Raw genomic sequence first — 13798 nt, forward strand, 5'->3', positions numbered from 1 at the left:
ACCTGCTACTCTGACATTGTTTGGACCATTTTTTTGGTAAAAATCTGTGACTGTAATCAAAAAACGAAAAATGCCAAAAATCTTGTATTTTGTTTGGTTAGGGCTGGGGGTTAAGGTTGTCATTGCTGGGATTAGGGTTTTGCCCATAGAAATAAATGGATGGTCCCATAAAGATGCGAGTACTGCTTTGTGTGTGTGTGTGTGTGTGTGTGTGTGTGTGTCACTGCTAGCTGTGATCACCATAAGTAGCTTGTGAGGAATGCCGGATAAACAGTGCTAGACCTTTCCCAAAAACATGCTGCATACTGTGTATGAAATAATGAGAGTTCCTGAAATAACTAACTAAACCTTCTGTCATGCCTGATTCATCCACTTTCATGATCCACACTCCAAGGAGCTCAGAGTCAGACACAAAGCGGCAGCCCCCTCTCAGGCACAGGACTCGGGATGTAAAGGGAATTGGGGATCCTGTGTGCTGCCGTGCCGTCGGACAGGCGAGGGCCGCCCAAGTGTCTCGGTGCTCTCGCGTTGTTATGGAAACCTAGTTCATCCTGACCCAGTTTAATGATTTAAAAGTCCACTAGGCGGCTCGGTTTGGATCCCCGACGTCTGGGCTGAGCAAGCTCATCGCAGCATGTTGTCTTTCACACAAATGCGCCCCCCCCCCCCCCAAACTCACCCCGTGCCAACCGCACAGCACGCTCGTGAGATTCATCGTGATATACGAAACGTGTGCCCACGTGCCTGTGTTTGTTCCCAGAACCTTTATGTAATAGCGGAATCAGTCGTGTCACGCTCGGGGGGGGGGGGATTAGTGCACGAGGACGAAGATACGCAAGTGCAAAAAGAACTCGCAGAACAAAGACGATCCTCGTCTCATTGCTTTGCGTTTCCTAAACCGTTTTTTAATGTGCGGACATTTTAGCTCTAAGTTTTCCTCTAGGCCCTGTGTTGTAGGATGGGTATAAATGGTGTGGCATTGGACTGGAACCTGAAAGTTTCAGAGTTCGGTCCAAAGAGGGCCAGTGTCTTTCCTCTGCTTTGAAGCTCTGCTTGATCCACATTCAAACACATCAGGAGAACTCACGCCGAGCAGAACACTTAAGGCTTTCTGCAGCTCCTCACTGAGTGTCTCCTGATTCAGGGCTTCAGGGTAGCCTGCTCTTTTATCATTTTGGACTGCCAGTCTCATTTAGGGACCTGGCTGCTTTGGCCCATCGCTGTGACCCTCCACCAGTCATCCCTCCTGAATCAGGACTTCCCCGTACAGAGGGAGTGGCGATATCTTCCTGGGCGACTGCAGTGCTATATAGGCTAATTTTTTATTCTGGCCAGACAGAAAACTGCAGTATACAGTATTTTGCTTCTTCAAAACCAATCCCAGTCTGGTGTTTCAAAATGTTGCGCGTTTAGAATTTACTGACCGGAATTGGGGGGCCCCCGTGATACAATTTGCCGGTCATTCCCATGATAAATTCCACTGCATGGCGTATTTCATCAACGATTTCAGAATACCGCAGTATACCCGAAGCATGTAGAATACTGTATTACCAGTATGTGTAGTATACTGTATTACCAGTATGGTGCCCAGACCAGGTTCTATGTCCATCTACTGATATGTGAGGAAGGCCTTCAGTTGATGTGTACTGTCAAACATTCTCTCTGGTCCATTATTCCTGGTTTGTTGGAATTGAAATAGCAGTTTTATTGTGGTTTTGTGACGCTAAACGTGCAACGATGCTCTCAGAACCGACATAGACTAGGTGCAGGGTTTGGTAGGCACCTGGAGAAATGGTTGGGCAGTGTCTGAGCTTGTGCTCTGTCTATACGTACAGCATGTATGAGGCAGGCAGGGTGGGAGGGGCTGTAGGGGGTGGGGGATGTTTTTTGGGGAGAGGCAGCCTCGTGTGCGTCCCTGGGGCCTCCTGTGGTTGTTGTAATCAATTACCCCATCAGCACGCTGAAGTACAGTAATTACCAGGCAGCACCCCCCCCACACACAGCCGCCACGCACCGGCAGCTGATTAATATGCAAATAATCAGCCGACGGCATGATGAATGCGCTGTGCTTATCGGAGTGGCCGAGGCTAAGCTTGGGGTTCTGGAGAGTGGCGGTGTGCACTGGTCAGTGGTGATGGGACGGTATCTTCAGAGAGATGCTGGCCACAGCTGGATGATGGTGGACGGGGAACATGTCGCTCTTTGGGGTGAGCGTTCCCCCCCCATCCCCGGGGAAGCCGCTGTGCCGCCGCTCATCCTCACGGTCTCCCCTTCTCAACCGCAAGTCCTTCATGTCGAGCCCCTGTTTTCAGGTTCCTCTCACCCCCCTCTGCTCATGCTCCCCAGTGGTTCGCTCACTTTGGATGCCCCGGTGGCCCGTAATGCACTGCCCTGTTCCTCTCATCTGTGTAGAAGAGCTGCATCACTGGCTGTAATGCATGTCAGTCCAACGGCGATAAGCAGCTGTGTGCCCAGATGTGCCCCCCCCCATGAGCCCCTCATCACCCAACATTAAAAGCACAGCCCCCCCTTGCCGCCGGTTAAAATGTCACCAGCATGAATTCCCTATCTCAAAATGTGAACTGACTGTCCCCCACCCCGCCCGGCCTTGCCCTCCACGGGACCTAATACCAAGTGACAGACCCACCACCCCCCCCACCCACCCACCCCCCAGTTGTTCACTTGATGGGTTGTGGCCAGCTCGTTTGGGGTATAGTTGGGGGGGCAGAGAGACAGAGCGTTATTGCGAAGCTCGAAGCAGGCTGTCAAAACATGCTCATCAGCACCAAGCCATGCCGCATGGAGAAACAAAAGATGGGTATTGTGTGTGGTTTCCGGAAATTCTACGGGAGAGCCACACAGGGAACGGCGCGGTGTATTTGTAATCCTACCCGGGGGCTGCTCTCCAGCACCCACGGTGTGTCTGCCTCGGCGTGCTTAGGCGCAGGCCCAGTCGGCGCGGTCCATGTCGCAGCACACGCGTCTGCTGGCACGTGCTCTCGGCCCTTTCTGCATACCAAGCCTGACTAAGCTGCAGTTGTCTCTGACTGGGCTTCTGCCGGGTTCGGGGTGGATGCCATTGGGTCAGCTCTCGGCCAGCGTGGGGGGGCAGCAACACCCCCAATTCCTTCCTCTTGGGTTTCTCTCCACAGAAGCCCCCCATACTTTAGTAATTTCTCATTTGCCAGGGGACCTTCAGCTTACAGCTGTTGTATAAAATTACTGCCAACCGTAGCAACCTGGGGGGCTGACATGGAGACCCATCAGAGCTGCACCTCTCCCGCATCCAGGTCGCACAGTTGACCGCATTTCCCTGCAGAGCGCACGAAAGGGCACCCCCTATCTGCCGTCACCGGTACCTGTGGGAAATGACTCGTCGGGCACCCCTGTAATAGCCTCTGGTCCCCCCCCCCCCCCATCCAGTTCCCCATCGCCCTCTTTGCCCATGTGGTCAGTATGGGCCCTGAGAGTGCTTTCAGTGCACACAGTGGGCAGCCCTCTCAACGAGTCAGCTGCTTCCCGGATTCACGTAAATCTGAGCTGACAGATTTGGAGAGGTTCTGCTTGTGGTGAGATGGACAGCACTGCCGTTCACTGGCACCGACAGAAGCCCTTCATGTAAATGCGTACGCATGTGGCTCAGCCAGCTAATGGCTTCTGACACGATGGCTTGGCACATACGCTCTCTCTCCAGTTATCGTGTCATTGCCAATAATTGTGTAATTAGCTGATTCCAACCTATTGATACTCGCATTCATTCAATACGCTGGGCTAATTTGGCCCTAATTGTGCTTTCTGGCCTGCCATGTCCTGCTTTGGGCCCCTCTTGTGGTCTGTCTGTTGCCTTAGCTTAGCTATCTGATGTTTTTTTTATCATTTCTGCAAGAATGAACACGCTGTTTCTCACAGCTTAGAGTTCACTATTGAGGATGCAGAGCGGTCATTTGAAATGTACAACTGGATCCTTCACTTTTGCCTGTCGTTTAATACAGATGGATGTGTAGCATTCTAATGATTTAATGCAGCCTTGTTTAACATGCACTTATTTTATCAAACTTGGCCAGCAGTCTAGATACAAACAAGGGATCTTTCTCTGTAGTTAAACCAGCTTGTTAACCCTCCAAACCGGCTCGGGTCTCCTGTGGGTGCCTTGTGGGTGTGCTGTACCTCGGGTGAAGTCCAGGACATCTGTGCTGTCGCCGGCTGACACACACGCCATTATTGCAGCGGGCGAGCCGTAGCCATGCGCTGGTGCGGCAGGCACCCCTGGGCCGCCGCGCGATTCAACCCCCCCCACTCGCCATCCTGAGAGGGACCGGTCAGCCACACACCCGAGGGGCCGGAGACTCACAGAGCCGGGCGGCCAGCAGCTTTGCGGCTGTTCCCGTGACCCCCCCCCCGCGGCTCCTGACGGACTAGGGGGGGCTTCCCAGGGACTCAGACCCCCTGGGTCTGCCCGTCCACTTGCTTGCTCGCACGTGTAACATGTAATTGAAGCCGGTGTCTGTTTGGAATGTAATTGTTCGGTATTAATCACTGTCAGCCGGCAGAGCGGGGAGTTTGTTTGTGCCGCAGCGACGCACACAGCGGGAATATTTATCTCGCCGCATTAGGTGGCAGTTTACCTCAATTAGACAACAGCGTCTGCTTCTCAATCGTAAATCCTGCAGAGTCTGTCTGTGTCTGCTGGCACTGCCCCCACCCCTTACTCTGAGGGACCCCCCACCCGTTCTCACACCTTCCCTCCCTCTGCCTTTGGGTCGTCTTGGTTACTAGCGGCTGAATTGGCAAAATAATCCATCAGTTTTCCATGGGCGCTGTGAACAGCTGGTCAGGTTCCTGAAGTGTTACTCTCTTCCCATATGTTTGTTCCCTTGGTTTAGCCTGTAACTTAGCCAAGCGCTCTGCTGTAAATTGGCATTCAGTTGCACGGGTCTCTGAAACATTTCCACTGGGGTATTGCTCTGGGTTCTGTTGTGTTGAAGCTTGGCTTTGCTTTCTGTTTAGATCCCGCCCACCTTGTGTTGTCATGACATGCAGCCAATCATAATCATGGGGGCGCTTGTGTGAAGCGACGCTATTGGACCATCCTGTAGAAGATGTGTTCATGTGAACGCAGTACTACGCTTCGTTCACAGCACACTGCAGCAGGAGTGCTTACTGTGCCCTGACCCCCACCCCCCCTGTCCACAGAGAGCACGCCGAAGACCTCGGCCAGCTGCAGCCCCGCCCCCGAGTCACCCCTGAGCTCCGCCGAAGAGTCCGTGAAGAGCCTGGGCGAGCCGGCCACCCTGCCCCCGGCCTCAGAGCCCAGCGACCCCCCCGAGTCTCTGGCTCCCGCGCCCCTGCCTGTCCCTGGCCACTCGGGCCTCAGCATCCAGGAGATGGTGGCCATGTCCCCCGAGCTGGACACGTACGTCATCACCAAAAAAGTCAAGGAGGTTCTGACCGACAACAACCTTGGTGAGTGTGACAGTCCATGGCACCCCCTGGCTGTCTCCCGCTCCCCCCCCCCCCCCCCCATGGTGCCTTCTGCATCTCTGTGGGTCTTAGTATTTCTAGATTTTCCAAGCTGGTCTCTCTGTCCTTGTGTGCTTCTTTATGTGGGATAATGCTCAAAACGGTGGCTTTCAAACCTCTGCTTGGGAATTTCTGATCTGGTCCAAGTTTTTGTGCTACTAGTTTAACAAATTGTTGTTAAATTAGTATTAAACCAGGCAAAAAAAAATCAAGGGAACACAAAGATGCAGGTTTTCACTTACTTTATTTATTTAAAAACAAAAAAAAAAATAGCCATGATTTGAATGGTGCAAGTGATGCGCTTAATGACTAATTCGTTAAGAAGTGAGCTGGAACAAGTCTAGTGTACCCAGGGAGTTATAAATCACAGGCGCAAAGCAGAGCATCTCCAGTGCTGCTCCTGATGAGGCCTGACTCGCAAACTCAGCACTGAGAGCACAGACAAATTAGTCCAATTAGGGAAATGATGAGCACTTAGTGATTATGCGGAATGGAAATGCTGGCCTGCTGCTGTGGCCCCGGGATCCTCCGTATTAGGGGCTCCCTAAGTGGGCTGCTTTGTGTCTCACTCAGAATAATGTTGGTGAACAGTCATTTTGTTCGGCTTAAGTCTCTGTAGCCATTTAGGTTTGTGTTCAAGGTGAATCCCATAATAGTTACACAAATGGGTCATCTGAAGGTCATAGAGTAATTATGTGTTCTGAAGAGCATGCTGGCCCGTAGCCGTACCTTGATCACCATGGTGACTGGCCTGGGCCCACCCCCCACCCCCTGCTGTGTGTCACGGCACCCCTCGCCCTGTCACAGCCCTGTGATTTATCATTGGTGGGGCCTTGGAATCTGTCCTCGGCCTTGTAACCGCACCCCATCTTCCTGAACGCACTGCCATACTCCTTATGTCAAGCCGCTGCCTTCACAGGAGCTGGTGCTCCTGAGTGTCAATGAAAAAGCAGATTGAAGTGCGTCTATGTGCGATTCTCCACTGAAGATGCCCGGACAAAGGCTGCCTTGTGGCCCCCGTCGGCACACGGGCACATAGCCTGTTTTATCCCTAGCTTGTAGAGCAGAATAAATCAGCTGATTATTCCTGCTCAGTGACTCAGCTTGGGTGTTGTGCTTCATTTTTCTGGTCAGATTTTGTTAAAGAACAAGTTATAGGATGTTGATAGGATGTTCAGAAGTTCCTCATTGGTGTGACTGTGATGGGGGGATTGGGGAGGGTTCTTGGGGAGCTTGACTGGATAGGCCCTAGTGCTCCAGTATATAAGCTCAAGGCCCAGGTGTAAGGCCCCTTCTCTGCTGAGGCATGACCTTCACAGTGGGAGGGGGGGCAACCAGCCACATGTCGCACGTGACAGGAAGTCATTCTGCTGATGTTTTCCGAGCCGCGAGGTTTACCTCCGTCAAACGATTGGAAAGCTGTTCTCATGGGGAATTTAGCAAAGCATCTGTGTGGGAAAAGCGGGACGGTGGGGTAAGCTGGGGGATCCACGCTCCCTGACCTCTGGGGGGGCCACACTTTCCGAAACATCGCCCCCGTGTGAGCGTGCCAGGAGTTGCATCTTCAGCCCCGCATCCAGGCCTCTGCGAAAATCGTGTCCGCCTGTCGAGCTCTCAGTCATCGAAATGCCATTTTGAACTGTGGTCCCGGCTCATTTGAGACGAAAAGCGGCACAATGCATTTCACATCCAGGGAAGTTAAATGGCTTTTTCAGTTTATGCATACCAAGAAGTATTATTCCATCTTCGCAGGGTGTGATCTGTTTCAGTTGCTCTTTTTGCGCGGTTCATCTGCTTTAAACATTGACCCTTGGCTTTTTTTGTCCTGTAAAATAAGATGCAGCATAAAGGCGTGCTGCTTTATTAAGGCAGTCTGGAACCCACATTCTAAAAGTACTCTTTGATATCCAGTTGCCTTGGCCTTGACTGAAATCTCTGTGCAGTTCCTAGTCGCCTGTCCTTGTCCCGTCCAGTCGGGGCTGAGGTGACGTGGAGCAGATAGCAGCGTTGGCGCTGGAAGGGGCCGCTCTGTGGCAGGCCATTCTCGCATGCTAGCACTTCTTAGAGACACCAGTGTTGGCAGGCGGTGGGAACACACACAACAGAGGGCCGTATTCGAACATGCGCCTTTAAAGCGGGACTGTCTGGTGAGCCGCATTGATTCCCACATTCTTGGTAACGTTTATTGATATTTATCAGGCACTTTTGTCCAAAGTGACGTACGAGTGAGGCAAACAGCACGTATTATTCATGCAGGCTGCTCTTATTCCATGTCGAATTTCTTAGTATTTTTCCATTTGATGGCGTCTCTCCCTTCTGTCTACCCCCTGCTGGAAGGCTCGGTGAGGCCTGGATCTATTTGCCTTGGGCCTGATGCCTCGCGTTCTGGGTGTTTGTATCCTCCAGGGCAGCGCCTCTTCGGGGAGACCATCCTGGGCCTGACGCAGGGCTCCGTGTCAGACCTTCTGGCTCGACCCAAACCCTGGCACAAGCTGAGTCTGAAAGGTCGCGAGCCCTTCGTCCGCATGCAGCTGTGGCTCAGCGATCCACGCAACGTGGAGAAGCTCATGGATATGAAGCGGCTGGAGAAGAAAGGTGAGCCTGAAGGGGGCGCCACTGAGCCGGGTGTGTGGCGGGCGGTAACCCGCACAGCGTGGAGAGGCTCATGACCACAAAGCAGTTGGAGAACAAGGTGCCCCTCCCCACACCCCAGCCTGCCTTTTTCCACCCACATTGTCACTTCTGACATTCGTGCCTCAAGAACTTTGTTTTTCCAGTTTATACAGCTGTATGTTTTATTAGCTTAATTTCGGTTAAATGGTTCTTCCTGGATCTCAAAAGCTCTTGAGTCCATTCCCTTTAACCTGCACGGTACATGTTCATTGGCTTTGCTAACTTGGGTGCAGAGGAGCTTGATCTTGGAGAAGGAAGTTCCATGTGAAAGCTGGGCGTCTGCAGAAAGCTGCGTGTGCTGATGGACATGCAGCAGTACCCGGAATATAACCAGGGGCTGTAAAACAGCTTCAGCTCAACCGGGTTTATGCGATTCCGTGCGATGTGCCTGAAAACATTTTAATTATCTGTGAAACGGCGCTGATGTTAATGTCTGTTCACCTTCATTAACCATGGAGAAGGTTCCCAAGCTTTCCTGGAGAACATGGCGCTTTGTTCTGTTCGTCCTCTCCTTTCCCATGAGCCTCTGTCTCAGACGTTCCATTTTCTAAGTGCCTCAGTGTTGTGTTCCTAAAAATACATGCTGGAAGTAAAGACTCAAGAGGGATCAAGCAAGGCCTTTTTTGATTGAGCTTTCAATTTTTTTCCCCCCGGTTCGTGTAATGGCCGAGATGTGCCCTCCAGCTGCGAGTAAACCACGCTGCCTGCCCCCCCTCCCACTGCCCCGGCCGCTCCCATAAAAGGCAGCTTTCTTCCTCACTGTCGAGATTGATCTGGGAGATGGATGTCACCATTTTCATCAGACGTGACACTCTGAAGTCTCTCCAGGGCCTCACTTATTCAAAGTCCAGTGCATTCAGCTGCCTTCCCCCCCACCCCATGCAAACCAAGAGCACATTCTTGGAGTGATTAGGCCTGTTTAACGCTCCTCCCGGGGTAGACGTGACATTGCCAGTGCTGTTGGGTGCAGATGACAATTTCTTCATTATGAGTCAAGTGCCGTGTGGGCCGTCCGCCAGGGACCGTTCATTAGAGCTCGCCGCCCTCCGCTGGGCAACTGGGACCTCTGTCTAAACATGTCAGCCCTGGGAAGAGGGTGATCCTGCAGCGTTTCCCACAGAGGGGCTGTGCTGCCCGCGTTTGACCTCAGACCAGCAATACGTGAGCAGGAAAACCTGTTCTTTAAAGAAAGGGGATCGCCGTCTGCCTTCCAGGGGGGCTGGGGGACCATCGAAGTTGGGGAGTCGCACGGTGGCCCGGCCAGACTGAAATGGCCCCCAAACTACTTGTTAGTCCGGGGCAACAGCAGCAAAATGGTATTTATACATTAGCTAGGCAATGAGGATGATATTCAAGGTTAGAATTTTTTATCTGTGGTGCTGTGTAGTTTTGTGCTGAAAAGAACTATGTTTCATTTTTGACAAGAAGCAAAACATCTGACATCTTTGAAGGTTAGTGACGTTTTGAATTCTGAGTCACAGAATTTTGCTTTTAAATGGCAAAAACGATGCCTACAGTCTGTTAATGGATAATGGAAGTATTTGGATTTTAGTATGTAAGTGAGAATTTTGAGGGTACTGTGCCATTGTATCAGCAGGGCTCTAGAATTGGTATTAATCAGGAAGATCTTTAAGTATGATTGTACTGCCCCCTGGTGGCAGCACTTCAGAGTGAGCTGTTCTTTTTACTTCATCTAATTCTGTCCACATTCTGCATTATGTTGAAACTGCAGTAACAAGCTAACTCTCCTTAGTTATTCTGTGTTTTACTTAAATTTTTATGCGGAATGACCACGCAGTCTGCTAACCCTGTAGGATATATTAGGATGTTGAGGCATCCTCACAGGGTTTGTCAGTAATGCCTTCACAGAGAAATGTCTATCTCTGTCTTTGTATGTCACTGAACAGGCTTTCGCATCACTTACAGAGCATCACCCAACCTGCACGTTCAGCTGTGTCGGCTGAGCGGGGAGCTCATATTCCGTTAAGCCCGTGATTGAAACAGCTAATGGCATTCATTTTTAAGCTCTAAACACTTGAGGCTTGAGATGTCATCAACAATTGCAAGACACAGAGCTAGCTTTTCCTATTACAGTTCTGCCTGTGATTATTGCATGACTGTGGTTGTCTTATCATCTGTAACCTGGGTACAGGTGTGCAGATGTCTCATATTGTCTGCAGTGTATACAGCTACATAAATAGCTGCTTTTTATCATTTTGAACTGGCCCTTCTCAACATAGTGGGTGCAGTTTACTACCCCTCTTTAGTACTATGCCCCTCACTCCAGTGAGTACAGTTCACTGACCTCCTTGTCATAGTGAGTACAGGTTACTGGCCCCCTCGGCACAGTCAATAAAGTTTACTGGCCCCCTCGGCACAGTCAGTAGTTTCCTCGCCCCCTCGGTACAGTCAGTACAGTTTCCTCGCCCTCTCTGCACAGTCAGTACAGTTTCCTCGCCCTCTCTGCACAGTCAGTACAGTTTCCTCGGCGCAGTCAGTACAGTTTCCTCGCCCTCTCTGCACAGTCAGTACAGTTTCCTCGCCCTCTCTGCACAGTCAGTACAGTTTCCTCGCCCTCTCTGCACAGTCAGTACAGTTTCCTCGGTGCAGTCAGTACAGTTTCCTCGGCGCAGTCAGTACAGTTTCCTCGCCCCCTCTGCTAGGTCAGTACCGTTTACTGGCCCCCTAGGCACAGTCAGTACAGTTTCCTCGGTGCAGTCAATACAGTTTCCTCGGCGCAGTCAGTACAGTTTCCTCGCCCCCTCTGCGCAGTCAGTACCGTTTACTGGCCCCCTAGGCACAGTCAGTACAGTTTCCTCGCCCCCTCTGCGCAGTCAGTACCGTTTACTGGCCCCCTAGGCGCAGTCAGTACAGTTTCCTCGCCCCCTCGGCGCAGTCAGTAGTTTCCTCACCCCCTCGGCGCAGTCAGTACAATTTACTTCCCCCTTCGGCGCAGTCAGTACAGTTTACTTCCCCCTTCGGCGCAGTCAGTACAGTTTACTTCCCCCTTCGGCGCAGTCAGTACAGTTTCCTCGCCCTCTCTGCACAGTCAGTACAGTTTCCTCGCCCTCTCTGCACAGTCAGTACAGTTTCCTCGGTGCAGTCAGTACAGTTTCCTCGGCGCAGTCAGTACAGTTTCCTCGCCCCCTCTGCTAGGTCAGTACCGTTTACTGGCCCCCTAGGCACAGTCAGTACAGTTTCCTCGGTGCAGTCAATACAGTTTCCTCGGCGCAGTCAGTACAGTTTCCTCGCCCCCTCTGCGCAGTCAGTACCGTTTACTGGCCCCCTAGGCACAGTCAGTACAGTTTCCTCGCCCCCTCTGCGCAGTCAGTACCGTTTACTGGCCCCCTAGGCGCAGTCAGTACAGTTTCCTCGCCCCCTCGGCGCAGTCAGTAGTTTCCTCACCCCCTCGGCGCAGTCAGTACAATTTACTTCCCCCTTCGGCGCAGTCAGTACAGTTTACTTCCCCCTTCGGCGCAGTCAGTACAGTTTACTTCCCCCTTCGGCGCAGTCAGTACAGTTTCCTCGCCCCCTCGGCGCAGTCAGTAGTTTCCTCGCCCCCTCGGCGCAGTCAGTACAGTTTACTTCCCCCTTCGGCATACAGAGTACAGTTTCTTGGGCTGATCCGTTATGATTATTTCTCCGCAGCCTACATGAAGCGTCGACACAGCTCGGTGAGCGAGAGCCAGTCCGTTGAGGCCGGTGGGGAAACAAGCCAGGGAAGCAGCCCCCAGCATCAGCAGCACCAGCTGAAGAAGCCCCGTGTGGTCCTGGCCCCCGAGGAGAAGGAGGCCCTAAAGCGGGCCTACCAGCAGAAGCCGTACCCTTCGCCTAAAACCATCGAGGAGCTGGCCAGCCAGCTGAACCTCAAGACCAGCACTGTTATCAACTGGTTCCACAATTACAGGTCAGATGGGGGGGTGGGCTTTCAGGTTTCATTACAGTGCTGAAGCTACTCCTTCACTGAACGGGTTGTATATGAATAAACAACGGCCTAACCCTAACAGGCCCATATACAATTGCAATTTGGAATGCATGTAATAAGCCGGGTGGAGTATCTGCAGGCTCCTGAGTGTAGGTGACCTTTGTATATCTGGGTAGTTCTGACACCTGCACCACCATCCTTGTGACCCAGGTCCCGAATCCGCCGCGAACTCTTCATTGAGGAGATCCAGGCCGCCGCAGGAGAAGGGAGCTCCCCCTCAGCCCGTGGGGGCAAGGCAGGCGAGGGCGATAGCTGCGATGGCACCGAGTCAGATGGCACGGTGGAGAGCCGACCCGGCCCGGCATCGGGCTCGGAGGAGTACAGGGGAGCCTCTGAGGGCGGCGGGGCCGACCCGGGGGAGACTAGAGAGGAGGCAGGTGCAGAGGTGCCTTCTGGCACCCTTGCTTCTCAGGACATTCCTACCTCAGCCCTCAGCCCACCTGGCACTAGCAGCCACAAGGGCGGCGCCATCGGCAGCTTGTTCAGCTTCCCCGAGACGGCGTCCCCGGGCACTAGAAACCCCAGGGACAGCAGTTTACGGAAGAAGAAGGCTGCCAACCTCAACAACATCATCCATCGGCTGGAGAAGGCGGCCAGCCGCGAGGAGCCTTCCGAGTGGGAGTTCTGAAGCCCCTCCGGCGGGGGCAGGGGTGAGGGTAACTTTTTTTTTTTTTTTTTTTTTTTTAAGTTAATTATTACCTTGACTGCAGAGCCATGGCCAAGCCTGGCACAGCGCAGCGGGAAAGCTGGCATGTTATAGATATTCTTTTACAGAGAGGAAGAAAGGAAGGGAGGTATGAACAGGACAAAACAAAAAAAAAAATATCCTCGGTGTGGATCTGTTGAGAAAAGCACTTAAAAACCCTGCTGGCCACAGGGCAGAAGCATCCCGGCCAATGGTGCGACACGGTACAGACAGAAGCATTCATTTCCAGGAGACTGCGCGGCTTCGAGCAGGGGAAGGAGGCGGCGTCTGTCTGTCCGTCCATCTGCTTTTCCTCCGAGAGGTTAATGCGCCACGCCGGAGCGTTTCCGACCGCGCCCCTCCAGTGAGACCACCCCCCCACTTGACCCACACATGATGGAACTAAAGAACTGTTACATTACCCCCCCCCCTCCTCATCACGTCTGTCGTGTGGTTTTCCCGTCTCCCCCATGTCGTGTATTTGTTTAACTGTCCAGTACGAAGACTGAAAAAAGCCAAGCACTTACAAACAGCACTCCCACCCCCCTCTTCCTACGGTCCCTCACTTACCAAGCCGCCATTTAATGGCTATGGATTTCCGTCAGGCTATGGACTACTTTGGAAAGAATTTTTTTTTTTTGGACACTTTTTTTTCATCAAAAAAAATTTTATAGCAATTTGGTTGCCACTAAGAGATTGCACAGTCTGTCGACTCTAAACAATACTAGTTTGGAATCCTAGCTATTTTGAGACACAAAAAATACTAATACTCTGGTTTTAAAAGGAATAATGAGATATCACTTTAATTCACAGATTTTTTTTTTTAACTCGGAAATAATGTTCATCAGGAAAAACAAAAAATGAGTAAAAATGTGGTGGTAGCTGATTTTAGTCTTATTTCTTGTAAATGATCTATAGCTCTTTGACAAGTAGTG

At 51.9% G+C, this 13798-nt stretch overlaps 1 protein-coding gene across 2 annotated transcripts in view; it reads left to right on the forward strand.

Annotated features, from left to right (window-relative positions):
• Positions 1-13517, forward strand: part of cux1a (cut-like homeobox 1a) — a 120546-nt gene extending 107029 nt beyond the window's left edge. For both annotated transcript variants that reach the window (XM_048983607.1, XM_048983608.1), the window contains 4 exons: positions 5194-5463; positions 7927-8115; positions 11842-12100; positions 12329-13517. In XM_048983607.1, coding sequence (XP_048839564.1) covers positions 5194-5463; positions 7927-8115; positions 11842-12100; positions 12329-12806 — 1196 coding nt within the window. In that variant the 3' untranslated portion in view covers positions 12807-13517. The remainder of the gene's footprint in view (positions 1-5193; positions 5464-7926; positions 8116-11841; positions 12101-12328) is intronic.
• Positions 13518-13798: the final 281 nt, after the last annotated feature.

The sequence above is a fragment of the Brienomyrus brachyistius genome, chromosome 18 (assembly GCF_023856365.1).
Source record: "Brienomyrus brachyistius isolate T26 chromosome 18, BBRACH_0.4, whole genome shotgun sequence".
NCBI lineage: Eukaryota > Metazoa > Chordata > Actinopteri > Osteoglossiformes > Mormyridae > Brienomyrus > Brienomyrus brachyistius.